Below are 27,321 nucleotides of genomic sequence, written 5' to 3'. Positions count from 1 at the left end.
GGGAAACCCCTGGGGAGGTTTCCATACCTGAAAACTACAAGGGGTAATTTGCAAAACACGGGGTTTTTGTTCCTTGGGGGCTCTCAAGTCTCTCCAAATGTTTAAATGCAAATAAAAGATTGGTAAGTTTCTTATACCTAAATATAAGCACAGAGTTTAACAGCAAAACATTCCCACCTGAACCTGGGTGATGCTTTGGAGAGTCTCATCTTCAGGTGGAGATTCTGGTGCATGGCCTTATCCCTTGCACTGGGGACAAATTTTGGGGCTTGGGGGTAAAGGTAGGACCAGGGTGGTCCCTGAGGTCTCTATAAGGGGAGATGTAGGACATAAATAGATGTGTCTACGTATTTACACAAGCAAAAAGGAGAAGAGATAAAAAGCTACAAATTTTAAATATTTTAAATGTTTTTAGTGACAGAAAGCTCTGGTAAGCGCAGCTATGGGCCAGCCCTGGAAACCAGAAATCACTTCCCATAAAGAAAGAGTGTCCAGCCTCAAACAGATGCACCACCATTCCAGGCCATCCCACTGCAGGGAAAACAGCCTGACACAATGCACATGGAAGCAATGCCACCTTTTTGGCATATCAGCAAAGAAATTCCTAGAAACATTTGCTCAACACACCCTTTCCCCTGGCTACATCATCTGGGATGGTCTCATGTTGGACACCCAGGCTGAGTCTGAGAAAACCCGAGCCCGTGGCTGCATCTTGTTGCTGACCTTCCCACTCGCCGTGTTTAATTCAGAAATCCAATTATATCACTTTTAAATCCCCAAATCTTGTGCTCTTTCTCCTGTGCACATCTCTTCTGCAGCCCTGATCAATATTTCCAAGCCTCTTACCGGGGAGCAAACCTCAGCTGCGCCGCAGGATTTGCTCTCGTGCCGCCAAAGCAAAGCCCTTCCCTGCTGCTACCCACGAGCCTGCCGTGCTGGTCAGGGAAAAATCACCAGAGGGGAGTGATGGACAGGTCTAGTCCACCTCTCTGTTGCTAGAAAATTCAAATTAAAAGCCGGCTGTGGGTCTGAAGCCGGCGGGGGCCGGCAGGCAGCGGCGGGTGCTCCCTCTGCCGTTGCGGCCGCAGCAGTGATGGGCTCCGGGCAGGGGTGCACAAAGCAGGGAGGGCTAGTCCAGCCAAAGATCTTGTTTTCTCATTAAAGTAGGGGTTTTAAAACTGGTGAGGATGTTCTCTGCCTGGCCACATGTGTCAGGCTGCTCCTGGCAGGTAGAAAGGCAAGCTGGAGAAAAGAGCTGTGGGGACAAAGGTGCAATACGGTGATTGCTCTGGAGCCCCTTGGTCAGGTTGAATCTGTGTTTCAGAGCAATGCTCAGGGCCTCAAAGAACAGATATCTGGAAGGTTGCAGGATCAGTGGGTGCCTGCAAAGGGACAAGTTTGATTCCTGAAGGCTTCGCACATGCTGACTTGTATCAGCAGTGCTGCTCATTTTAGAGGGGCTGTAGCATCACTAAGAAGTCAGCCGAAGGAAGGAGGTGATTTTTATCCCACATAGCTCCCTTGCAGCATCAGCCCAGCCAGCCCTGAGGAGCCCTGCTCTCCCCTGGAGAAGGTTTAACCCATAACCAAATATTGTGAGATTGAAGCAAATGTGTCATGAGCTTCAGGTCATGTCTGGGATGGAGGCAGAAGCTCAGCCCTGCCCCTGTCAGTGTCTCCCAGGGCTCAGCTCAGAGCTGTGCCTGTCCTGAAGGCAGAGACTGAGCACTGCTTGTGCTCTTTCACGATGCAAGTAGGTGGCCAAGCCCACTGTCTGCAACACAGGGCACTGGAAGTTGCTCTGAGTTCTCTCCAGAGCTTTCTTTTCTCAGTGTGAGCAACCCCAGCTGTATCAGACTACTCTCCAGGAGTAGGTGCTCCAGCCCTCAGAGCATCTTCATGGAATCCTCTCAACCTGCTCAAGCAGCTCCATGTTTTGCTATACTTAGGGCCCCTGAATAATTTGTATCACTGTATATCTCGCCTTAAAAATATGTTCCAAATCCTTCTTGGGGGTTCCCCTGGGTCAGGATCCCCAAAGTTACTGTGTGCAGCTGCTAAGTGTGACAGCACAGGAGAAATACCTCCAGTTACTACTCAGTTGAATGCACACAATTAGCCATTTGCTGTACATTTATTTCAAAATATCTTCAACCAGGGATGTGCCTTGCACCCTATAGTGCTGGTGGCTGCCTCCACTTCCCCACCCAGGCTGTGGGAGTGGCATTTCTCCTTGTGGATGGGGTAATGAGGAGGACACAAGTCCCTGCAAAGCCCCCCCATGCCTTCAGCACCAATCCCATCAGAAAGGACCCCGAGGACAGCGGCTGGGGACACACATGCATGTTTTCTCTAAGTGGGGAGGATGGCAAAACTGGCAAGGCGCCAGCGGGAAGTATTTGTAAACACTTTGTAAATGATCCAATTTTCCTGAGCATCTGTTCACGACTCACTTGCCAGCTCATGGACCCAGTGCTGGTTGCTGAAATGGCAAAGGCTGGAAAAACCCCAGACTCAAACCCCAGACTCTGCTGTGACTTCCATCCCATCACCCAAGCAATTAATTGGCAACAGCCTCGCCCTGACAACGCAGGCTCCTTGAAATAATAAAACTCCTTGTCAGGGAGGTGCCTCATCATTATTGCTTCTCAGAACGATGTGCTCCAGCCCATGGACACTCACAGCTGGCCTCCCATCGGCATCCTTTGCCACGGTGAGGACATTGCCTGCATTCCTGCTGGAAAACTGCTCACAGCCTTTGCCATGCTGGAGCCAGGGCTAACTATGACTAAAACCTAGTTCGGTCCTAGTTAAGTCAGCAGCAGCGAGAGCAAGTGTTTTCCATAAGGGGTTAAATATTACAGCAAGCTTGACACAGTTTTCTAGGTTTTTGGATAAAGACTGAGCTCAGGAATTGGCAGCAGCCTGTCAGGATGAAATGACCTCGTGTAATCTCTGATTTCTGTGTCCTGCTATGCCCTTTCCCTTTTTTTTTTTTTTTTGCAAATGGGTTTCTTCTTAATAAAAAACCTGGAAAGAAAGCACGAGGACACCAGGCTTCACAGACCTGAAGTGGGGATGACTCAGTAGATCTGTAGTGCTGTGGTCCCAGCTACATCTTCGTCTGCTTTATTTTTTCCCCTTTAAATTGGGTTGGAATCACAAGACCAAATCTCCATTCCCAGCATAGATTGGGACCCTTTCTGGGCAGCCTGGATCTGCAGGCAGGACAGTTTAGCATGGATTTGGAGCAGGCTGAAGGAGCAGAAGGAATGTGCTGGTTCTTCATCCCGCGTTAGTTCACTTTCCCAAAGACCACAAGGTGTTTCCTGCTTCTTACCTGGGAATTTCACATGGAAAATTCCTCAGTACCGAAGGATGCAGTGATTCTAGGGGTGCCTTGCATCCCCACTCTTTTCTCTCTCCAGTAAATTAGTGCTTATGTGGGAAATGAGCCCAGACATCGCCCCGGGGTCAGTGCATCTGCCAGCATTTGGCCAGTCAAGCACTGCCATCAGTGCCCATCAGGTCCTGCTCTCACACCCTGGCCTGCGGTTTTCAGAGGTGATATATTAATATTTTTTTTTCCCCAGGTGAAGATGACCCCATTCATGGCTCCTAATCCCTTTGTCCTCTTGCTAATAATTAGAGCAGTGAGAGGCCAGGGAGCACGCCTGGCATGCCTGGGAAAGAAAAACTCTCCTGCCTCAGGGAGGGTTTCTTCAGCCAAAGGAGAAATTGCTAAAATAAGAAAGGAGGAAGGGGAAAAAAGCCAGCAGCTCTTAGATGGGCTGTGTGTGTTCAAGGACAAAATCTCCCTCCCCACAATCCCTGGTACAGAAAGGGAAGGTAACATCTCCATCAGGAAGGAACCGCAGAAAAGGCATGGAAGGGAGGAATCACAGCACATTGGGTGAACATTACAGGATCTTGTGCTAAAAACTAAAGATGTTGGAGGTTCAGGCTCCACTCTCACACATCATCATCATCAGGAATCATTTACCTGGATTTTACAGGATGATCTATTTGAACCAAGAGGGGAAATTCTGTTCCTTGCTGTATTACTCAGAAATCTTTGTGGGTTTCTTGCCATGCAGGCTCATCTGTAAATGAATTCTGGAGTTGAAAATCCAACCAAATTTCAGCGACTTTATGGGTTTGGGGGTTACTTTTGGGAGGTGTGGGCTCACCTAGGTGGGCTCCTTGCTGTGAGGAGGTTCCATGGGAATTAGTCACAGCAATGCCATGGAGCTCGTTGCCACAGAAGAGCAGTAGTGTATTACCTCACCTACCAAAATCCCCAGATCAAACCTTCTCATCCCCAAAAAAAGCCCATTTCAGGCATCTAACTCATTGCAGCAGATGGAGTGGATGTAATGGGATAAACTGGCTCAGAACTGGCATGGGCTTGCAGGAGAGAGGATGATCATCTCTTCAGACCTCTGCAGCTGGTGCCATGGTTCACACACCCCCACTGCAAAGCTTTTCCTTTAGGCTTTTCTTTACTGAAAAAACCAAAAAACAGTCTTTGGCAAAAACAAAACAAAACAAAACAAAACAAAACAAAAACCAGTCTTGTGGTTAATGTATCTTGGAGCCTTTCAGGCTCATCAGTGCAATTTTTTTCTTCTAGTTGCCATTAACCTGCCTATAGTTGGTTGTGTGTTCTTGATTTAAAACTAATGAAGTCTGGAGTGGAAAGCCTGGGTTATTTTTCTTGGGATTCCATAGACTCTACTCAAGTTCCCAGTAGAATATTCTAACTCTGGGAATTAACTGGAGGGCTTTTTCTTGTGCCCAAGCAAGTCAAATATTTCAATGTGTAATAAAACCAGGATGATACCTATGGGAGAAAGGACAAGACACACCTTGAAAAGGCAGGGTGAAATTATCTGTAAGCACGTAGATTGAAAGGAAAGAGCTCATACACATCCAATAGGAAAAAAATTAATGCTGTTCTGGTGTTGGCTGGGCAGGTTTTCATACAAAATAAATAAAATATCCATTATTTCCAAAATAAAGCCAGTCAGATTATTCTGCTGGTTGCACACAGTGAGTATCACCTGCCTTTGCAATGAGGTCTGACTTTGCTCTAGTGGCTGATGACTCCAACTCACCTGTAAAGGTCCAATCCTCACAGTGAGCAGAGCACCTCCAGCTAGGTCCCACTACTCAGAGCCCTGTCCAAGCTGACCTTGAATGTTTCCCTGGGTTGGCAAGATCATGAAAGGCTCAGTTTGGTCTGGCCTCCTCTGAGCAGGAGGATCCAGGAAACAGGAGAGGTGATCCAGGGCTTTTTAATCCCTGGATAAAATCTCTAAAAGGGGTTCAGCAGCGGCACCAGGACACCAGGCTGCAGAGAGGGGTCATGCTGCCTTCAGCAAGGGGCACTCCCTCCTTCCCTCCCTCAGTCTGTGTGTCCTTCCTTCCTTCCTTCCTTCCTTCCTTCCTTCCTTCCTTCCTTCCTTCCTTCCTTCCTTCCTTCCTTCCTTCCTTCCTTCCTTCCTTCCTTCCTTCCTTCCTTCCTTCCTTCCTTCCTTCCTTCCTTCCTTCCTTCCTTCCTTCCTTCCTTCCTTCCTTCCTTCCTTCCTTCCTTCCTTCCTTCCTTCCTTCCTTCCTTCCTTCCTTCCTTCCTTCCTTCCTTCCTTCCTTCCTTCCTTCCTTCCTTCCTTCCTTCCTTCCTTCCTTCCTTCCTTCCTTCCTTCCTTCCTTCCTTCCTTCCTTCCTTCCTTCCTTCCTTCCTTCCTTCCTTCCTTCCTTCCTTCCTTCCTTCCTTCCTTCCTTCCTTCCTTCCTTCCTTCCTTCCTTCCTTCCTTCCTTCCTTCCTTCCTTCCTTCCTTCCTTCCTTCCTTCCTTCCTTCCTTCCTTCCTTCCTTCCTTCCTTCCTTCCTTCCTTCCTTCCTTCCTTCCTTCCTTCCTTCCTTCCTTCCTCCCTCCCTCCCTCCCTCCCTCCCTCCCTCCCTCCCTCCCTCCCTCCCTCCCTCCCTCCCTCCCTCCCTCCCTCCCTCCCTCCCTCCCTCATTCCTCCATTCCTCCCTTTTTTCCCTCCTTTCATCCTTCCTCTCTCCTTCCATCCCTCCCTCCATCCTCCCTCCAGCCCTCCCAGCCTCCCTGGCTCTTTTCAAACAGGATCCCCCATTCAGAGGGGATTTCTCCACGCCAGGCCGATCAGGGGGATTAAAGAGCAATTAAACCTGATAAATTATCTGCCTGAAACATTTTTTCAAAGTGGCCACTGTGCTGGAGCAAAGTACCTGTCGCTTCATTTCCCCCGTGAAGGGGGATCAGGGCAGATCGACCCGGTGACCCCCGCCCGCTCCCGCACGCCCCGCCGCCGGTGAAACCGGCCCGTCCGCCCCTCCTGCCGGGCTGGAACCTCCGGGAAGCGCCGGGGATGCCTCCCAGGCTGAGGGAGCAAAGTGGAGAGGGAGCAGCTTGATTCCTTTTAGGCTAACAGCCCTCGCCTTCAAAGCTCGCAGAAATCCTTGTCCGAATTTCCCTCCAATTTGAAATTCTGCGCCTGCTTTCGTGAGGACTTCAGCTGCCTCTCTCACTTCAGACCTTTTCCAGCTTCTGCTCGGCTGCAGGAGCCAGAGTGGAGGGCTTTAATGGCAATGTGGAACCTCCTCATTTTTCCTATAAATCCCACACCTACAGCAGTTCTCAGCGGTGCTCCACAGCACAGTGCTCCTCAGGGGTGCACTGTGGTTTCTAACTGGATTTTTTGAGCTACTGCTGTGCAATCTCAGGCTGTTTTATCCATCCTTTCCCTCTGTTCCCCTCAGCCAAAGGTCCATAAGATTCCTGCTTTTATTTTCAGCCCCTTGCTGCTGCTCAACTCAGCTGCTGCCTGGATCCATCTCCTCCCAGCAGAGCTGTGCCTGCTGCCCTCGTGGGTTTATCAGAGAAAGGGCTTCAGCCCCATGGACTACTCCAGATTTTGGGTGCTGTCACAAGGAGCAGGATTCAGCCCCTGAAACAAGATCTTTGATTTCTATAGGAAGGTCAAAGAACAGAAGCATTTCTGGCCCTTGCATTTTTCGGGTTTTCTTTCACACACCTTCACTCCATTCATTAGAATAGGAAAAGATGCCACAAAAAACCACATGATGCCTAAGTGTCTTATATTAATGGATGCTAATGTTAATGCAAAATAGTACCCACCCAAAAACCCATGAAAACAAAAACCAGCTCTGTGTGGGAGCACAGTTCTGAGTACAGCCTTGCAAACTGGGGGAAGGAGGGAAAGCAAGAACAAAAATAGTTTCTGACAGACTAATTAATTGAAAATAACAGTGGGCTCAAGGATTAGACTGCTAGGAATATGCTTGTAAAGATGCTAATGCTATGCAGCTGTATCCAGATTTCATGTCCTTGCTGGAGCCCCCCATGTGGAAGTCCACCCTTTGCCTCTCAAGTCCAGTTATTCAAGTTATTCAGAAAGCACTTTGATCAAAACTGGGATGCTCAACCCTTCAAACAACAAATCACTGCTTTTCTCTGGCCTGTCAGCTCTACCAACAGCTTGAAAATCTTGGGTTAAGTCACCCCAGAGCTTGTACACCCAGAATCAGCGCATGGAAAAGTTCTGCAAAGGCCCCATTGAGATAAAGAAGATGCTCCTTGCTGTTTGAGCTGATGGACACCTCAAAATACAGGCTGAAATTTTTTAAATGCACTTTTATTTGTCCATATGCTAGCCCCTTCTGCTTTTACTCTCCCTACATGGCCTAACATTAAATATCTGGTCGAAACCTACTGGCAAAGGGAAAACTATAGGCTAGGAAATATCTCCAGAAATGGGACCTGGGTCTGAGGGCACCATCCCCGCCCTGAGGGCAGATCAGCACTGACAGTGACCTGTGAGTCCAGCAGTGTGTGCCAGCCCTGTGAGCCATCCCACTGCTTGGAATAACCTGTGGGTGCCTTGTCTGCCACGGGCACAGGCTGCCCAGGGAAGTGCTGGAGACACCATTGCTGCAGGGATTTCAGTGACATGTAGATGTGGCACTAAGGGGCAAGGTTTAGGGTTGGCTTGGCAGTGCTGGGTTAACAATGGCTCTGATTTCAGAGGTCTTTTCCAACATGAACAATTCTGTGGTTCTATGACTCCATGGGCTGAGAATGATTTCAGGAATATGTCCACAGCCTGTGAAAGAGAAAGATGAAGTCACTCACCCAAAGACGTGAGAAATTCTGATCTGAAATGGAGATTTCATCCTGGAACTGTTCATCTCTTCCCTTTTCTGGCAGAGATGAAAAATGCAAGACCTCCATGTCCTGGGAAGTTTTGGCAGTGTTGGCTGAGAGTGCAGATATTTAGGGGACAAAATCACTTGAAAATAAACCTTTCTGCTGGGGCATTTGATACCAGAGGGGCCCAGGGCACACAACATCCATTCCCACATTGGGCAGCCCATCCATTTTAGGTCATCCACCCCCTGCTCACCCCTCTCCCTACAAAGTCCTTCTGCCCAGAGTGCCTCTCCCTGCCCACACACCCACTACCCCAGGTAACATCACAGCATCCTGATGTGTAGCAGCAGGAAAGTCCAGCACTTCCTTTCTCATTTCTGTCCCCTGCACCCACATCTCATCTTCACCTTCCTCTGCTGGGAAACGTCTCCCCTCCCCATGCCCATACTCCCAGACAGAGGCTTGCTGGATAACACAGCCATCATCACAATGCTCCTACCATTAGGCATAATAATGCTGCTGGGATTATTTCCCTCCTACTATAAGTGATTCATTAAATTGATTTCACAAGGAAGGGCTATTTCTGCTCACAGCACCATCCGGAGCACACGAGGAGTGCATGGCGTTATTTACATTTGTTTGCCCGTACCAAGGCTGACTGTAACTCCATAAATATTTATGGGAGCAGTGTGTATCTACAATACCCAGTCAATTCTCAGTGAGTGGTGTGTGCTAGGATTTCTGGTCTATCCTGTGGTTTTATATAAAACCGATGATGCAGAAAGGTAAAGGAAAAGGAAAAGACAAATTCCTAGTCCACATGAGCCGCTGGTGTTTGCCTGAGTGAGGGGAATCCACACCTCTGGGAGAGCTCCCCAGGCAGCGATGCTTCATGGCACAGAAGTGCGTAAGTCAGGGGAGCTGTGACCCGGCTCAGACGGGCTCAGGAGCCGGCTCTGCACAAGCTAAGGCAGCGCCAATGCCTGCGAGCCAAGGAGGGATGGATTTACTGTCCTCCAGCAGTTGTGGCAGGCGCAGTGCCAAGCGGCATCTCCAGTGAGCACGGCTGGGCATTCGCTACCCAGGCTGCAGGGGGATATTTACTGAGTGACACTAATAAAACCCCAAAACAAAGCAGGCTAATGTCGGTAATTCCCTGGGACAATTTAAATGCACATATTTTAGGAGAGGAGCAGCCTCCCGCACATCCATTCTCACACACCGCTCTCTAAATACCGAGAACAATGCGGCCGCTGCACTTTGGAGAAGAAAGTGAGAATAGATTTGGGGACTGGAAGTGCCAGGCAGAAGCCGCAGAGCCAAATGTCACAGAGCCCTGGGACTGCAGGAGAGAGCAGGAGAGACGGCGTGTGAGCATCCTCTCCGCAGAGGCACGGAGGGACAAAGCTGTCTGCTCAGGGTCACGGCAGCCAGTGGCCACCTCACCAACACTCGCCTCAAATGCTGCACACAGCCAACATCCTGCGTCTTCCCGGGCAGCCCGAGCAGAATCGCCCCTGAATCCGCACCCTGCTTTCAAGAATAAGCACACGGTGCTGTTCTTGCAGTGCTGAATCAGGCAGACCTGGTCCCCTCTCCACCCTCACCCTCCTGTGGGAGCATGGCCACAGCTCTCCTTCCAAATGTCCTTCCTGCAGGACATCTCTCCAGGGCTGCAGAGAAATGTCACGGCGGCTCCCCTGCGCTGGCAGCAGCCCAGGAGCAAGGGAGGTGTCACCGCTGGCACCTTCCTGTGCCATCGTGGGCATCACAAATTACTGGGGACGTCCTGAGCACGGAGAATGACAGCCAGGACCCAAATTCCAAATAGTGCCACGATCAGCACTTGCATCACTCTTGGGGTTGTTTGCATCCCTCTTAGCGGTGGAAATGACATTTTCCATCCCTAATGAAAGCAGCACTGTGTGTCCTTTCCCTGCCGCCCTGCAGAAATGGCCCCAGGCTCCTCCGCAGGACAGGGCTGGGCACAGCCCCGGTTTGAGAGGTGAGGGGAGCGTTCCGTGCCCACCCAGAGGGGCAGGGGAACCGGCGAGGGGTCAGGAAGGCAGAGGGCACGCAGGGAGGATGCAGCCACCTTTGTCGGTGCTGACCCCGGAGCCTCGGCCTCTGTCCATGCCTGAGGCCAGGCAGGGTGCCGCCTTTGTGGGGAGGCGAAGGGAAGTGCCCTCGCATCCCTCACGCTGACTCGCCTTCACCAGGGACCTTAATTCAGCAAAAACCGCAGCCGTCACGGATGGATGCGGAAGAGGGGAAGGGAGGGTTGGGGGCGATCGCTTCGGCAGTCCTTTTTCCTTTCCATCGCTGTGCCCAGCTTCCTACAAATAGACGGCGGCAGCAGCCTCGGGAAGGGGGCACAGTCTCCTTCCCCAAGCCCCAGCACCCTGCATCCCACTGCCCTCCGTGTCCCACCGCCCGCCTGAGCTCTGGAGGGGCCGCTTCCCTCGCTGTGATGTTTCCTGTTGTATGACACGGGGAATGCGAGGGTTTAGGCATTGAAGGGAGGGATTTTACCTCTTTGCATCCACTCCTTTTGACAGCTGAAAGGTGCCTGTGTGGCACCAGGGACTGCCTGGAGCCCCGTGGCCTCTTCCAGTCCCGGCCCCCAGCATCGACCCCTTCACTCGCCCCCTCCACCTCCCTTCGGCAGCTCTTCTCCCAGGTTTGGGGAGGCTCCAGCGCCGCTTTCGCTGCGAGGTGGAAAGATAGCTCCTTTAATCTCACCCCTAACCCCATGACCTTCCTCCCTTAAGGAGCTTTTCCCCTTCATGTCACTGCTTTTTAAAGCCTCCTTTACAAATAAAAGCAATTTCCTTTTGGAACTGTAGCTATGACATGGGGAGATGCGCTTTTTTTTTTGGACAATAAAGGGGTAAGAATGGGGGGCCAGCTTCTTTTTGGTGTTTGTATTCGGCAGGGTCTGTTTGTTTTGATACTTTACATAAGACTGTAAACACCAGGCGAGTTAAAAGCTTTAATTAAAAAAAGGTGGTGAGCTGGGGAGGGGAAGAAAAAGGGGGGGAAAAGCCTTTCAATTTACACAGTGACTTAGAGAAGCAGCCCCAGACAGACAAGACAAATATAGCCCGGGAATCCAAGAAAACTAGAGGACAAAAAAAATAAAGACTATGACGGCATCAACCTACAAAACGCAGCAGCTCGGCGCTGTGACACCGCGCACTCCCGCAGCCCACCCAGCCCCGAGACCGCACCGATGGGCTGAACGCGGCCCTCGCCCCTTTTTATCGCCCGTGAAGTCCCTGCCGGCAAGGCAAGGGAGGTGACAGCTTTGTCACCGCCGCCCCACACCCTGGCTTTGAAGTTCCTGGGTGGGGTATTTTACTGTTCTCACGGGCCTGCGTGCGGAACGGGCAGGTCCTCGGTGGCCCCCGCGGTGCACCCGAGCAGAGCCGGGCGCTGGGGTTCGGGCGCCGGGCTGGAGCCGCTGCTCCCGTCGGGAACACCTCTGGGGATGCCCGAGGCGGCCACGGCCCTTGGAGGGGCGCTCGGGGTCAGGGGAGCCGGGGGGACAGCAGGACAGGTGAGGGCAACCTGCGCTGCTGCCCGGTCACACCGCCGGACACCGCCCGCTGTGACAGAACCGGGGACTGCGGGGAAGGGGAACGGCAGGAAGGAAAAATAGGGAGGGGAGAGGGAAGGAGGGAGGGAAGGAAGAAAAGGAAGAAAAGAAGGAAGGAAGGAAGGAAGGAAGGAAGGAAGGAAGGAAGGAAGGAAGGAAGGAAGGAAGGAAGGAAGGAAGGAAGGAAGGAAGGAAGGAAGGAAGGAAGGAAGGAAGGAAGGAAGGAAGGAAGGAAGGAAGGAAGGAAGGAAGGAAGGAAGGAAGGAAGGAAGGAAGGAAGGAAGGAAGGAAGGAAGGAAGGAAGGAAGGAAGGAAGGAAGGAAGGAAGGAAGGAAGGAAGGAAGGAAGGAAGGAAGGAAGGAAGGAAGGAAGGAAGGAAGGAAGGAAGGAAGGAAGGAAGGAAGGAAGGAAGGAAGGAAGGAAGGAAGGAAGGAAGGAAGGAAGGAAGGAAGGAAGGAAGGAAGGAAGGAAGGAAGGAAGGAAGGAAGGAAGGAAGGAAGGAAGGAAGGAAGGAAGGAAGGAAGGAAGGAAGGAAGGAAGGAAGGAAGGAAGGAAGGAAGGAAGGAAGGAAGGAAGGAAGGAAGGAAGGAAGGAAGGAAGGAAGGAAGGAAGGAAGGAAGGAAGGAAGGAAGGAAGGAAGGAAGGAAGGAAGGAAGGAAGGAAGGAAGGAAGGAAGGAAGGAAGGAAGGAAGGAAGGAAGGAAGGAAGGAAGGAAGGAAGGAAGGAAGGAAGGAAGGAAGGAAGGAAGGAAGGAAGGAAGGAAGGAAGGAAGGAAGGAAGGAAGGAAGGAAGGAAGGAAGGAAGGAAGGAAGGAAGGAAGGAAGGAAGGAAGGAAGGAAGGAAGGAAGGAAGGAAGGAAGGAAGGAAGGAAGGAAGGAAGGAAGGAAGGAAGGAAGGAAGGAAGGAAGGAAGGAAGGAAGGAAGGAAGGAAGGAAGGAAGGAAGGAAGGAAGGAAGGAAGGAAGGAAGGAAGGGTTGCCCATCGCAGACGATGCCAGCCCTCCCCACCCCTGCTCCCTGGCAGACAATGGGCACTGCGGGCATGGGGCAGAGGCCTCTTCCCCCCCGACCCCTGGCCCAGCCTCCCCCGCCGAGCTCCCGCTTTTCAGGCCCGGCGGCCGCGGAGGGGCACGCAGAGGTGTCGGGGTCCCACAGCGGGCGGGTGGGGCGGGAAGCTGCGAAGGACGAGGAAGGACCGGGCTCGGGGCTCTTAGTCCTCCCCGCGGAACTTTCCGCAGAGCAAGGAGAGACGAGAACGAGCATCTCCCGTCCGTTCTGCAGCCAGCCCCGGCCCCGGTCCCGGCGGGCAGCGCTCCTGCCTGGCTGACAGGGACACCCCACTGAGAACTGCACTTTTGTTTGTTGCTTGTTAAAAGAAAAGGCAGGGGTTTGTTTGTATTCTGTGTTCTGGGGTTGGGGTGGGTTTTGGGTTTTGTTCGCTCGGGTTTTTGGGTTTTGTTTTGTTTTCCTGGAAGCCCTGAAGGAAATGCAGGGTGTGTGCAGCGTGTCCGGGCCATGCCCCCGTCACTGCGTGCAGCCTCTCGCCCATCCCGGTCCCTCGAGAGGGGTAGAGGACACCCAGGGCGGGGGGACAGCCCAGGGTAAGGCGCACCTTTACCGAGAGGAGCCGAACGCCCCCACAGCCCGGCCCCAGCGCAGCCCTGCCCGTCTCTGGGGCGGCTGTCGTGGACCCCCACCTCCTTCCCCTCGCGATGGGGCCGACAGGAGCCCCTCACCCCCGGATTGCCGGAAAGCCTCGGGCAGTGAAGGACGGGGAAGGTGCAGGGAGCTCGGTCCTGCTGAGGAGGACAGGGATTCCCCCAAACCTCTCCCGGAGCTTGCCCGACCCCGGAGCCTCGGCGGTGCGGTGTGAGCGCGGCTGGGCTCCCGCTCCGCAACAGCTGGAAAATAGCCTTCGAGAGACCATAAAAGTTGATTATCCGGTGAGGAGCCGGAGTGGAAATTACCTAGTTAATTAGAGCGGTGGCTTTATTCTGCCTGTGAGTAAATGCCGAGGTGTAAATCCTAGGGAATTTAGGGGAATTATCTGCCTGTATGGAAAGTGCAGGAGCAGCTCCAGCATCTCACCCCAGCCCCTGCTAATGCTGGGGTCGGTGTAGAGTTGCTGAACTTTACCGTCACAACAGCTCCTGTTGTGTCTGCACGGATTAACTCCTCCGAGTCACGGGAAACGTTCCTCAGTCGCGACATCCGCGATTGTGCACACTTGTGTAGGATCCGGTACATAGCGGGTGTGTGTGAAACGGGCGGACGCATCATCTTGCTAAGATTAAATAAAATGGTTTCAGGGAAATAATCTTGTACTCCTTTGAAGCTTTTCTGCCTCCACAGCTACAGATGAGCGAGCGAACAGCGATCCCGGCCGCCGCCCGCGGATCCGCTCCGGGAGAGGCGCCGGATGTCCGTCGCAGCCGGGGACCGAGAGCCCTGCCCGGGACAGAACCACAGCCAGAGCCCGAGCATCCCCCGCGGGTTCCGACGGACCGGGTCGGGCTGTACCGGCCATGCCCCACCCAGCTGCGGGGGGCAGAAACTGGGGCCGGATTTCTGTTTCTTTACAAAGGTGCTGTGGGTGCAAGTCAAAGACACAGGCGGAAGATTTAGCTCCCACCTTTATTTTTTAATCTATTTAAATTTTATTTCTCTATTTTTAACAAGGGATCACGAACTATTTCTTTGCACAGGCCAAAAACTTTCCAGCAGCGACAGATGGTTTCATCCCTGGTTGTGCTTCGGGCTGGTGGGTTTTTAAAGAACGGCTCGGCAAAACAATGTCCAGGCACTCCGGGGAGGGAACAGAAACCCAGTGTCACTCAGCATCCTGGCGGGGCCTCGTTGGCTCGGGGAGCCGGACCAGAGCTCCGCCACAGAGGGCTGTGGGGGTCCAGCCCCGCAGAAGCGAGCATTGCCTCCACCCTGGGAAACCGAAAGGGCTTTTCCATTTTCCCATTTTCCCTTTTTCCCTTTTTCCTTTCCCCTTTTTCCTTTTCCTTTCCCCTTTTTCCTTTCCCTTTCCCCTTTTTCCTCCCATTGTCTTCTCTTCTCTTCTCTTCTCTTCTCTTCTCTTCTCTTCTCTTCTCTTCTCTTCTCTTCTCTTCTCTTCTCTTCTCTTCTCTTCTCTTCTCTTCTCTTCTCTTCTCTTCTCTTCTCTTCTCTTCTCTTCTCTTCTCTTCTCTTCTCTTCTCTTCTCTTCTCTTCTCTTCTCTTCTCTTCTCTTCTCTCGCCGACCACCATATTATTGGGCTCTGGGCTGTTCTTTACCCTTACTTTCTACCTAACTTTAACAAAATTGGAGGGTTTTGCTATTGTTGTTTGACAGTTTTCGATAGGGCCCGGGAAGGCAGTTCCCAGTCCCAGCCGGCGGGCGGGAGAGGAGGGGGCTGCTCCTCGTGGGCAGGGCAAGAAGAGGGGCCGTGGGAGGGCAGGGGAAGGACGGGGCAGCGAGAGGACAGGGCCAGGGGCAGGGCGAGCCAGGGGCAGGGCCGGGCCAGGGGCAGGGCGAGCCAGGGGCCGGCACTCCCACCCCACCCGCGCACCCTCCCTCCCGTGGGAAGGGGCGGCGGTGGGGGGTAGCTGCTCCCCGTCACTCCTTGCTGCGAACGGTAACCGTGACCGAGCGCTCCTTTCTCGAGTCAAGGCTCTGACATTCACCCTCATCCGTTCCCTCTCGAGCATCCTCCGTGCCCCCACACCGGTGCCCTCGATCGTTCCGCGGAGAGCCCGTCTCGGGCCGGGCCGGGCGCGGCAGCAGCGGGCTCTGCCCTCGCCACCAGCAGCTCATGAAATTTTCATGATCTTGCAAGAAAGTGGAAGCCAGGGTTTCCAACCCGTCTCTTTACCCCCGTTGATGCGAAAGTATTCCCGCTTGAAGTGGATGGATGGGCGATTTGCCGGTCCCACCGCGGGCTGCGGGATGGGACCCCGGCGGCCACGGAGCGCCCTTTTTCCTGCCTGGCATGGGGGGAATTGGGAAAATCCGGAGGTTCCACGGGTTTTATTCTTGTGGTTGTTGGCGATGCAGTGAGAACCCGGCGGCATTGGGGAAATGTGGCCGTGCTGGCTGAGCTGTTCCGGCCCGCCGGCTCCAGGAAAGCCTGCATAGGGCTAGGCGGGGGTTGCTGCTGGTTTTCCCCTTCCAAAATTGATGCCAGAACCCAGGGAAGGCCGGGCAGAGTCGGGCACACCGCCTGCGGCACGGCCAGCCTGGCAAAGGAGCAGCGACCTCTCCCCTCTCCTCTATCCTCCGCCAGCAGCTCCAACGCGCTGGCAAAGCTGCCTGAAAGGCTTAGCTTGAAAAAAAAAGTGATGCCGGTGTGAGCGGGAGGCACATGGGGGCCGCCGGGGTCGCGGCGATGTGCCCAGGCTGTGCCCACGGGGTAGCGTCGCTGCCAGACCTCCCCCGGCGGCACGGGCAGGGACTGGCTGGAAACGGGGGAATCGCTGTAAACCCGGCGAAATTTGGTGCACGCCGGCGTTTTTCAGGCAGTCGTTCCACGCTGGGAGAACGGGAGGTGCAGCACCTCCTTGGCTTCCACTATTGCTCTGGGCATTTTGGCTTCCCAGCACCTCGGGGTTTGTTGTTTTGTTTTGGCGAGAAGCGAGAGCTTCCAAGTAATTAGAAAATACTTCTTGGGTTTCCTTTTTCCCGAGTGTGGTGGAAAGCTGGAAGGAGGGTTTGCTCGGAGGAGCGGCACATACAGCCCAGGAGCCTGCTCGCTGCCCGTCCCCGGCCCCGGAGCCTGCCCGCTGCCCGCGGCGGGCGGGGGTCGGCCGCAATCTCCCTCCCTCTTTCCCCGTGCCGAGCTCCAGGACTGTCAACCCGTTCCTCAAGTTCTCAGTGCCGAGCAAAGGGCAGGGTGTGGGGGTTCCGCTGAACCCGCACATTCACCTATTTGAGAGAGGGAAAACATATAAATTTTTAAAAGGGTGGCAGCAGGGAATGAGCCTCGTTGAAACTACGCGGAGAGCGTAAGGAAAAGAAATATTGCTGGTGTGCGGAGAGGTGACATTTGCAGGCACTAGGTCTGCGAGGGGAGGCTGAAGCGAAGAAGGAAACGAAGCCAAACTCCCATTTTCAAGCCATCTCTCCCGGTGACCCACAGTGGTTCCCGAGGAAAAGCCCCCGCACGCTGCGGTGCCGCTTGCGAGGCGACTGCAGACCAGCGAGCAATAGTGCTGCTGGGGAATGTTTCCACAGAGATTGAGCTCCCAGATAAAAATAACCTTGGGAAAAAAAAAAAAAAAAAGAGAGAGAGAGATAAAAAAAAAAGAAAAATAGACCTTTCAGATTTCTTCGGTTCGGTATCAGATCACTCCTTCACCTCTCGCCGCCCCCCCCACCGCTGCCTCTGCATACCTGAGGTGCTGGATTATTGTCAGAGGACAGGCAGATGCAGTAATTGTTTTGTACAGCTTTGTTTATCTCCTACTTCGGAGTTTACCTCAGGAATTCTTCCCTCTGTCCTATGGAGGTTAGAAATATCCCCGCGAAGGAGCGGGATAACGAATGGGAAGGTTAACGCTGTACCGGCAGCGAGCGGGCAGGTAACAAGGGGTTCAAGGAGGTTTAAAGTTTTTATCGGTAACTTGGGTCCGCCCGGGAGCGAAATATTTGAAGTGCAGCACCTTGAACACGTTTAATTATGGGGTAGTAGTAAAGCGAGAGCTTCCAAGTAATTAGAAAATACTTCTTGGGAGACAGGCTAATCGCTTTTCATGGGGCTCTTGAAGAAATTAACCTCTGGGTGCTTGTTTGAGCAAAACAACTTTGGATCAGCCACTGCTGGTCTTCTCTAGTGAACCCGACCCGCTGCGAAATACAAAGAAAATAGGGAGATGAATTTAAAATTAAATGCAAATGAAAGAATAAAGGAAAAGAAAACGGGAAAGAAAAAAGGATAAGAAAAAGAAAAGCAAAAAAGGAAAGAAAGAGGAAAGAAAAAGGAAAAGAAGACGAGGAGAGGAAAGGCTCACTGTCCCTTTCCTTCAAGGTGGCGAGTGATGCGTGTCACCGCAGGGAAGCCACCTCCAAATAAAAACGTCACTTAGGGCGAGAGCCGGCGGTCGGGGTGCGGCGGACACCGGGGCCGAGCCATCACCTCCCGACCCTGCCCGGCCCTCGGAGGGGCCGCGCAGCTCCTCGGGGTGCGCCCCGTCGGGCGGTGGCACCGAGCGGGCCCCGGACACCATCTCGGGTCGGCTGCAGGGGGAGGACTCGCCCCCGCCTTCTCGCTCCCCTCTCGTGCTCCCCGCGGAAGATCCGAGCCTCGCAAGCTATTCAGCCCCCCCAGCCCTTCGTCCATCCAGTCGCACCTTGCTCCCTAATTTTGTTCCGGGGTTATTTCTCCCTAAAGACAAGCAAAGCGGCTGCGGCAGCTTTCCCGTCCTAAAGCGTCAAGGGCTTTTGCGGGATCCAGAGGGTGCCGGGCCAGCGTTTTGGGGGGCAGCACGGCGCCGCGGTGCCGTTTGGGGAGCGGTCAGGGCAGATCAAAAGCTCCTGTCCGGCTGCGGGAAGGACGAGTCAATTACGGCCGAACCGCGCTGCGGGGAGGGGACGCAACCCCCGAGCAGCCCGCGGGCACCGGGCCGGGCCTGTTCCGCCCCCCCCCCCCGGACCCCTTTGTATCGCCGCCGCTCGCTTAATATTATTTATGCGTTTCTGCAAGGAATTGTGGGATGCCGGCCCCCTCCCCGGTAAACACCGGGACAATTAAACCCCCGGTAACTCATGGCCGATCGGGGCCGGGGGGCAGCGGCGGGCGGGGGGCAGCGGTGCGCGCCCCGCGGCGGGGCACCCCCGGCTCCCCCCCGCGCATCCCCGCGGCGGCCGGGCCCGTCCGGGGGAGGGGCGTGGGCGCTGTCACTTACCGGGGCGCCCCGCACCACGTGTGCGCTCGCCCGGCCTTCCATTGGCCCGAGGCACGTGTCGGAGCGCCCGGGCCGGCGACGTCAGCGGCGGGGGCCCCGTTAAAACCTAAAGGACAACAACCCGAGTGGAAGTGCCCGGGCGCGGCGGCGGCGGCCGCCGGGGCGTAGCGCGGCGCAGGGCGGGCGGCAGGGCAGGGCGGGACGCCCCCCCACCCGCGGCGGCCCCCGCATGTGCGGGCGCGGGGCGGCGCGGGGCGGCGCGGGGCGAGGCGCTGCCGGCCGGAGCCCCGCGGGGCGCCCCTCACCGCCCTGCCCTCCGCGGGACACCGGCTGCTGAGAGCCCGCCTACACCCCGCCCCGACACCGGCGCTTCGTTTTTTCTCTTACACCCCCCCTCCGCTCCACAATTATTATTATTTTTATTATCGCTAATTTTTCCTCCGCGGATGAGGCGCGGCGGCGGCCGGGGCAGCAGGCGGCAGCGCGCCGCGGGACCGAGCGGCTGAGCGGCGGCGGGAGGCGGCGAGCGGCGGCGGGAGGACCGGAGCCCCTGTGTTTTCATTTTTTGTTAAAGTTGGAAGTGGTGCAGGCTCGGCTGCTGGCTTGCGGGTCTCCCTGCATTTGTCTCTTAATTTTTTAAAAATTACTCTTAATTTTTTTTTCCTTTTTTTTTTTTTTCAAACTCTGGATTTTGAATGCCGGGCGAAGCCAGGAGAAACGAAAGCAAATAGACACCTCTGTGTGCGTGTATATATCTATATATATATATAAATATATATATTAAAAAATTAAAATAAAGAACAACCGACTGCAGCAGAGCAACAACAGACAGCGCTCGGCAGCGCCCGGTCGGCGGCGGGCGGGCAGCGGAGCCGTCGGCGGGGCGGCCGCGCAGCATGGAGGAGGGCGGCCGGAGCCCCCGGGAGGAGGCGGCCGAGCCGCAGGAGTCCGGCGGCGACGCGGAGCCCGGCGGCGGCGGGCGGAGGGGGCTGCTGCTCCCCCCCGGCGATCCCCCGCACCCCCACCCGCACCCGCACCGCATCACCAACTTCTTCATCGACAACATCCTGCGGCCCGAGTTCGGGCGGAGGAAGGAGGCGGGCGGCCCCGACGGAGAGCCCCGGCGGCCCGGCGCGGAGAGCCGCCGCAGCCCCGCCGCGGCGCCGGCCCCCGGAGCTCCGCTGCCCGGCGGCGGGGCGGGCTCGCCGGGCCGGGGGGAGGGCGGCCCCGCCGGGCTGGCCCTGCACGGCGCCGCCAAGAAGGGGGGGGACCCCGCGGCGCTGGAGGCGGCCCTGAAGGCGCGGGGGCTGAGCGGCGGCGACCTGTCGGTGAGCTCGGACTCGGATAGCTCCCAGGCCAGCTCCAACGCCGGGAACCAGCCCATGCTGTGGCCCGCCTGGGTGTACTGCACGCGGTACTCGGACCGGCCCTCCTCAGGTAAGCGCTGCCCCGCCGCAGCCCCGCTCCCCGCGGCCGCAGCCCCTGCCCCGGGCTCCCCGGGCCGCCGCCGCCCGCCGCGAGGCCGGGAAGCGGCGTGGAAAAGACCCCGCTCCCCTTTCCCTCTCCGTCTTCTCCTGGTTTTTTTTTGGTATTTTTGTTTGTTTGGGTTCTGCTTTTTAGGGTTTTTTTGGCGGGTGGGCGAGTTGCTTAAAATGGCTTGAAAATGCTTGAAGGAGGTAGGGTCGGCTGGGGGTGAACGGAGCCGCAGGGACGAGGAGGGAGCGGGGTGCCTCCCTCTGTCCCCGCCGCCGCGGCGGAGCTGAGGCCGCCTGGGCTCGGGGCATTTCCCACCAACCGGCGAGTTTTATCAAAGAGGGAGGAAAAAACAAACTGTCTTTGGGCTCCCCGCTCATCCTCCCGGCGAGCTCTCCTTTTCCCTGTCGGGAAAGCCCCCCTGCGCTGGGTTTTGGGAAGAGGAGGTGGCATCTCCATAGGCCTCGCCTTGTTTTGATTAGTCTTTTCGGCCAAAAACAATCCGCGATCGTTTATTTCTCTAAAAGAGGCCTCCGAGCCGCCGCCGTTTCTTTTCTTTCTTTTAATTTCCCCCCATATGCTGTAGGTCAGCTCTGTGGGGGCCGGAGGACATTTCCAAGAGCCGGGAAACTTCTTTGGCAGAGTCCGTCCCTTGGCAAGGGCTTGGGTAGAACGTCTTGAAATTATCTTTAAAAAAAAAAAAAAAAAAAAGAATTTTTAAAAAAAATTAAAAATAACAAGCAGGGGGTAAAATGTCCTTTCGCTACCGCGGGGACAGGAGGGCTGGCTCCGGCAGATCGGTAAAACCCCGGTTAAAAACAAGTAGAAAACACTGGAGGGAAGGCATGGGAAACATCAGGCAGGAGATCTGCTCCCGGGGAAAAGAAAAAAAAATATGGGTCTTTCTCTTACAAAAGCGGCGAGGTAGGATTTTCACCCGGGAGTCGGCTAGCTGAGGAAGGGATCGTAAAACGAGATGAAAATTAGTTCGTAATATCTGAAAACAAACTCTCACTCAGAGGTAATATTCAGAGCTGAATTGGAATTTACTCCATTGTTCTCCAGTGCTCTCCTTTGTTAATATTTAATTAACATACATCCTCACAATGGCTCAGCCCGGGCAGAAAAGGCTCCTTGTGCTGCCGAGAATAATATTCCCGAGAATAATCCCGGCGATTCGGATCGGGCCGTGCAGCGCCATATGGGCACTGCAGCGGAGAGGCGGAATGCTTCTGGCCAAGTAAACTGCAAGAGGATTTCCATTATAATTTTTTATCGCGACTCACAGAATAAAAAAAAAAAAAAAAAAAAGAAAAAGAAAAAAAAGGAAGGAAAAAAAAGTAAAGAAGTATAGAGGTTTTCTTAAAAAAAATAAAAAAAATCTGTTCAAGGGTATAAAATTTAGCTCTGTGCCTCTGCCCCTGGTGCAAGCTTTCCCTGTCGGGCATTCCCGGGACACAGAGGCTCGGGAGCTGCGTTTCTGGCGGGGAGAAAGGGGCCGGGGGAGCGGAGGGGGGGCGACCGGGCAGCAAGCGGGGCGCGGGGGGCTGCGGGGGCTGCGGCTCCCGTTCCGCCGCCTCCCGAGCATCCCCGGCAGCGGAGGCACAAAGCGGGGTCCGTTCCCTCCGAGGGGGTGGTGCTGCCCGAGCCGGTGCCCCCCGGGCGGGAGCCGTGCCCGCAGCGGAGCGTGGCGGTGTCGGTGCCTCTCCTCTCTCCCGGCCGTAGGTCCCCGCTCCCGCAAACCAAAGAAGAAGAACCCCAACAAGGAGGACAAGCGGCCTCGCACCGCCTTCACCGCCGAGCAGCTGCAGAGACTCAAGGCCGAGTTCCAGACGAACCGGTACCTGACGGAGCAGCGGCGGCAGAGCCTGGCCCAGGAGCTCGGGCTCAACGAGTCCCAGATCAAAATCTGGTTCCAGAACAAACGAGCCAAGATCAAGAAGGCGACGGGCAGTAAGAACTCCCTGGCAGTGCACCTCATGGCCCAGGGGCTCTACAACCACTCCACCACGGCGAAAGACGGCAAGTCGGACAGTGAATAGCCAAGGGAAAGGGGGGTGGGAGGGAAGCGAGGGAGGGAGGGGGGAGGCAGGGGTGGGGGGGCCGTTTGCAGTCAAAGTTTATACAATGCAATAATTTAATTAAAAAAAAATAAAAAGAAACATAAGGGCCAGTGTACAAAGATTATACCAGCATTAATAGTGAAAATATTGTGTATTAGATATAATTCTGCAATATTCTATGTATATATAATTTACAGGTAAGGTGGTGTAAAAATCCAAGATATCTGATTATAAAATATTTTTTTTTTGGTTGGTTGGTTTTGGTTTCGGGGGTTTGGGCTTGTTGTTTGGTTTCGTTGTGGTTTTTTTTGGTTTTTTTTTTTTTTTTTTTTGTTGGTGTATGAAGTTTTAGATGCTATCTTTAAGATTTTTTTTTAAGCTTAAGTTACTTTTTGATAGACTTAAGCGCAGTTTTAATGGACATTGGACGCTGTTTTTTGAAATTCAAAAAAAAAAAAATTAAAAACAACTTTTGCTGAAGTCCAAAGATTTTTATTGCTGCATTTCACACAACTGTGAACCGAATAAATAGTTCTCCTATTTGTTCTATGAGTTTTAACTTTTTTTTCACCCCACCCCTAACCTTTTCTTTTGGTTTTTTCCCTTTTTTTTTTCTTTTTTTTTTCTTTTTCTTTTTTGGGTGTTTTTTTTTTTTTGTGGGGGGGGTGTGTAGTCTTTTTGTAATTTTTGTTTTTTTGGAGTTGGGGTGTCTGAGGCTGATTTTGGGGATAGACGTGGAGAATTTAATTTTAAAAGAAAGAAAAAATTTAAAAGTAACGTTAGGGAAACGAATCTCAAAGCACCGTCTTGAAACACGCCCGGGATCCTTCCCTGAGCCTCTGCTCCTTCATCACCGCCAACGAGAGCCACGGGCGCCCGTGACTGCGGGATGCAGGCGTGGATGCTGCCTAGAGATGGGGTCAGCACCCCCCTCCCCTTCCAGCTTGTTGCGATAACTTCGGGAGCCCCATCCCCGAAAAGCGGGAGCCTCTCCGGGATGCTGCTCCCTCACGGCCCCGCTGCCCCTCCGCGGAGGGCAGCCGAGGGATGGGACCCGGCTCCGCTCCGGCATCACCTCCCCGAAACATTTGGGAGCGTTTTAGCCCCCCCTTTCCCCCCACAAGTCCCATTTTTTGTTGTACCTTCCCCTCCGCAGCGCGGTCCCCGCTGGCGCGACGCTCGGCGGCAGCGTGCGGGTGGGTGTTTGTCCCCACACCCCCTTCCTCACGCACACCCCTCCCCGAAATCGGGGTTTCTGGGGGGTTCGAGGCGCTGTGCTGAGCTGAACCCGTTTGTCCCGGAGCGTGGGGTCCCTGTCCCCTCTCCGGAGGGGGATTTGTCCCGCGTGGGCCTGGGTGTGCGTGGGCGGCTGCTCAGGAACGGATTCTCCTGCGACGCTGTTTGTGGGGGGGGGAAACTTCTCGCTTTGCCTTAAAACCTCTTTATTTTGCAGCTCTAATAGATACACACTGTACATAGTAGTATAAAATTTAAAAAAGGAAAAAGAAAAAAAAAGGGAAAAAAAAAAAGAAGGAAAGCATCCAGCTATAAAATACAAACTGTAATTTTAAATTCTGTGAATAACCATCAGCTGCTTAGGGGCCAGGATTAAATGACTTTGCCTTTTAGCAAGAAAGCAAAGGATTTTTTTTTCTTCTCTCCAGTTTATAAAACATGTGCATTTTACAATTGCAGTATCAAATATTTATAATCGGATGAAATATGAATGTTTCTATTTACAACTGTGTTCTCAACATTGTGAACATTCTCGCTGCATTTTGTGTGTTTCGATTCTCGAGGACTGCATTAAATAATAATAATTTAAAAAAACCCCAACCAAAGAACCCACTTTATTACAAAATCCAACCCGTGCCCCTCAGACGTTACAATGGAGCTATTCGGGAATATATATATCCCTAAATTTTCCTACAGCCTTCAGACTGCACTTCTGAGCCTTGGAGCTGGAATTAGAACTATGTCGTAGATTTAATTCTTTACAGGGGTGTGTGTGTGGGGGGGGGTGGGGGTAAAATCCGTGGCAATTTATGAGAGAGGTGGTTTTGCAGCCAGGCGTTTCATCAGCCTTTTGACTTAATGAAGAAACTTTGGGGGATTCATTCCTAGGCTGAAGGAGAGGACGAACGCCAGCCGGCACCGAGCCCCTCTCGGGCACTCCTCCTCCCGCTCAAAAGGAGCTGAAAACGGAAAGGAAAATCTCTTTAATCTCACGTACTGTCAACAGGTTTCACCTTTTCAAGACTTTAAATACCCGGTGGTGTGATGCTCTGACAGGCTGCGTTTGGAAAAGCTCTGCTAGGAAAACACGTAACCCTGGAGCCCGGGAAGAGGGGATGGAATATTGCCGATGCCACGCCACGAAACCAGGCACCCTGTAAAATACTTGGCAGCCCCGGGAAATGACAGTACCACGATTTTAGGACAGGCTGGACAAAAATAAAACGATCATCCGCCTTGCTGCGACAAAGGGCACAAGAGCTCCGAAATAGCTTTCCGCAGGCAGGAGAGGGAGGAAGGGCAGAGCCTCACTCCACCCTCAGGGTCGCTCCTGCTGCAGGGGACACGCTCCCAGATAAAACCAAGGAGAATGGAGGTGGGGGGGGGGGAAGGTCGAGGGGGAAGCGTATTTAAAATTTTATTTTGTACTTTATTTTTCTCAAGCTGCTACTTTGGGATATATTCTGCAAGGGGCAAAATTCTCCAGGAGCGGAGCTGCCGCTGGGACAGTGCACCAAGGGCTTCACCTGCCCGGAGGACCTGGGACCAGGGCTGAGTGTGGGGATGCTACCAGGATTCTGTGGGCTCCTGCTTCCCATCTTGCTTTATTTCCCCAACCTCTCTGGTTTGCGTGCTTTTGAGATACGTATATATATTTATTTCTTTTTTTGTCACCTCCATTAATGGAGGCAGGTGATTCATAATCCCTTGGGAGAAAATCGATGGCAGTGGGCGCTTAAGAAGAGTTTTAAATCTGGTTTGAAAAATAGCTTCCGTTGTCCGACTGTACAAAATGGCACCGTGGGTGTGTTACACGAGGGTGGCTCAGTCCCGTGGAGATATTATTTGTGTTTTTTTAGGAAGTCACTAAACCTGCAGTGGGGGAAAAATTGGCCCTGCTCCTAAGAGTGCAGGCAGAAGTGGAGTTTCCACCTGTCCTCACCCAGCCTGGTAAGAGAAGCTGGGAACAGAAAACAGAAGTGTGACACCAGCAGGAATATGTAGTTTTGGGTTAAAAAAAAAATTAGTAGTGAAACTTCTCCAAGCTAGTCCAGTCTGTGGAGCAAGGACAGACACTCTCTCGCTGCTGCATGGATTTTATCCAGACCAGAACATAAAATATTTGCCATTGGTAAGCCGTGCCTTGGTGGGAGCGGAGTTCCTCACACGAGCCGTACTTCTCACCTGCCTCCGATATTTTGGGGAGCGCTTGCACGTGGAGAGGAGCAGGTTCGGAGGGACTCGCTCCGCTGCTGCCTTCGCCACCCTCGCAGCGGCCGCTGCTCCCCGTGCGCCTCCCGAACGCGCTCCCACGCCCGGGCAGCGGCTCCCCGCTGGCTCGGGAAGCACCGCACAGCTGAATTAGCCCTCGATAATTTAAAATGTAAAATTATTTGAACAGGAGGAGCTGCCGCACAAGCTCCTTTTGGAATTTTAGCGAAGCAACGAGCCCTTTCTGAAGCAGCCTTTTTGTTTTGGAAAAGGCAGAACCCCAACCCACAACAGCCCCGAAGCCGAGCCAAAGCCTCCCCCAAAATCCGGCTGCACCGGGGCAGGGGCAGAGGCAGGACTGGCCCTGGAGTCACACGGCTGGCAGCGTTTTTATCCTGGCAGGCAGCTCTCCCTGAGATTTCCCTCCCCCATCTAGCGGGGCAGGCTCCTTCCCCTCCAGCCAGGGCAGCAGAATTCAGTGTTTAAAAGAAAAAAATTATAAGGGAAAAAACCAAAACTAACTAATCAAACGAAACCAACCCAGAAAAGTATTTCAGGGCCGAACAAAAATACATCTGCACTTGCCCGCGCCAACCAGCCCCTCCGTGTAATTAATTAAGTGTATTTTGCCCGTAACTCTGTTCAATGAGCATCTGAGCACTGAGGTTTAGTGAAGGTGTTCCTCCGCTCCGCTCCTTGCTAACGCAGGATGTGGCACATGCATTGTACAAACCCACACCCAGGCACCATATATGCAAATGTCCGCGCCATTGATTGCGAAATGCATATCAGAGTTAGAGGGGGAAACTATTAAGCTAGCTCGGGTTTGTGGGAAAAAAAAAAAAAAAAGTAATTCTGTATCCCGCTGATTTAATATCCGACCGCCACATTCAATCCCCGCCCATGCAGCTATCAAAAGTACCCCTGGGATGTTTGGATATCATCTCCAAACTAACATCTGTGATTATGAAACGCTCAGAAGGGGAAGGTTAATAACAATTTGTTTCAAAGGGCCATGAGTCAATTTTATAAACAAATTCGCGTCGTCTTAAAAACAAACAAACAAACAAACAAACGAACGAACGAACGAACAAGCAGCGTGGAAGCTGGCACCCACGGGCAGGGGCCGGACCTTGGTATTCGGGACAGGATTTGTGCCCGCTTCCCGCAGGGATGGAGCCGACGCAGCCTGGGATGGGCCCGGGAGCAGCAGCCGGGGGTGGTGGGGTGTGCAGGGGGAGAAGTTTGTGCTGTGACAGCCCGGGGGAGTCTCCGTGGCTGCGGCAGAAACGCACCCAGACACATTTGGGAAGCGTAAGGTGGTTCTGGGTTTCTGTACAGAAAGTTGGGACGGTGGCTGTCAGCGGAGCTGGGTTCTGTGGAGAAGGAGAGGGGGCAGGTCTGGGCTCTGGGCTAGGGAGGGGTATCCATGCCCTGGGCTCACCCCTCCCACAGACCAGCCTTGCAGCTAAAACCAGCACTAGCTCGCCCTCAATCTGCTCTGGCGCGTATTTTGGGACCCTTGGCAAACTCAGGCGAGGCTGCCGGCCAAAGCCTGGCCCCAGCGCCGGGGATAAGTGGCCTGGTTGAGCCCAGGCAGGAAGAGACGACCGAGCCGGCAGCTCCAGCGCCAGGTACGGCTGGAGCCCGGCGGCAG

The 27,321-nt window shown here is 53.7% G+C and overlaps 1 protein-coding gene across 1 annotated transcript; it reads left to right on the top strand.

Annotated features, from left to right (window-relative positions):
* Nucleotides 1-19,577: 19,577 nt before the first annotated feature.
* EN2 (engrailed homeobox 2) lies at nucleotides 19,578-22,196 on the top strand (the record flags this gene model as incomplete). The annotated part of the gene is made up of 2 exons (XM_084203550.1): nucleotides 19,578-20,118; nucleotides 21,880-22,196. The coding sequence occupies 2 exons, from the start codon at nucleotides 19,578-19,580 to the stop codon at nucleotides 22,194-22,196; spliced, it is 858 nt and encodes a 285-aa protein (XP_084059676.1).
* Nucleotides 22,197-27,321: the final 5,125 nt, after the last annotated feature.

Source organism: Fringilla coelebs, assembly GCF_963513975.1.
Source record: "Fringilla coelebs genome assembly, chromosome: 1".
Classification (NCBI taxonomy): Eukaryota; Metazoa; Chordata; class Aves; order Passeriformes; family Fringillidae; genus Fringilla; species Fringilla coelebs.
Note: the sequence above shows the minus strand (reverse complement) of the source record. Positions and strands in the feature narration are given on the sequence as shown.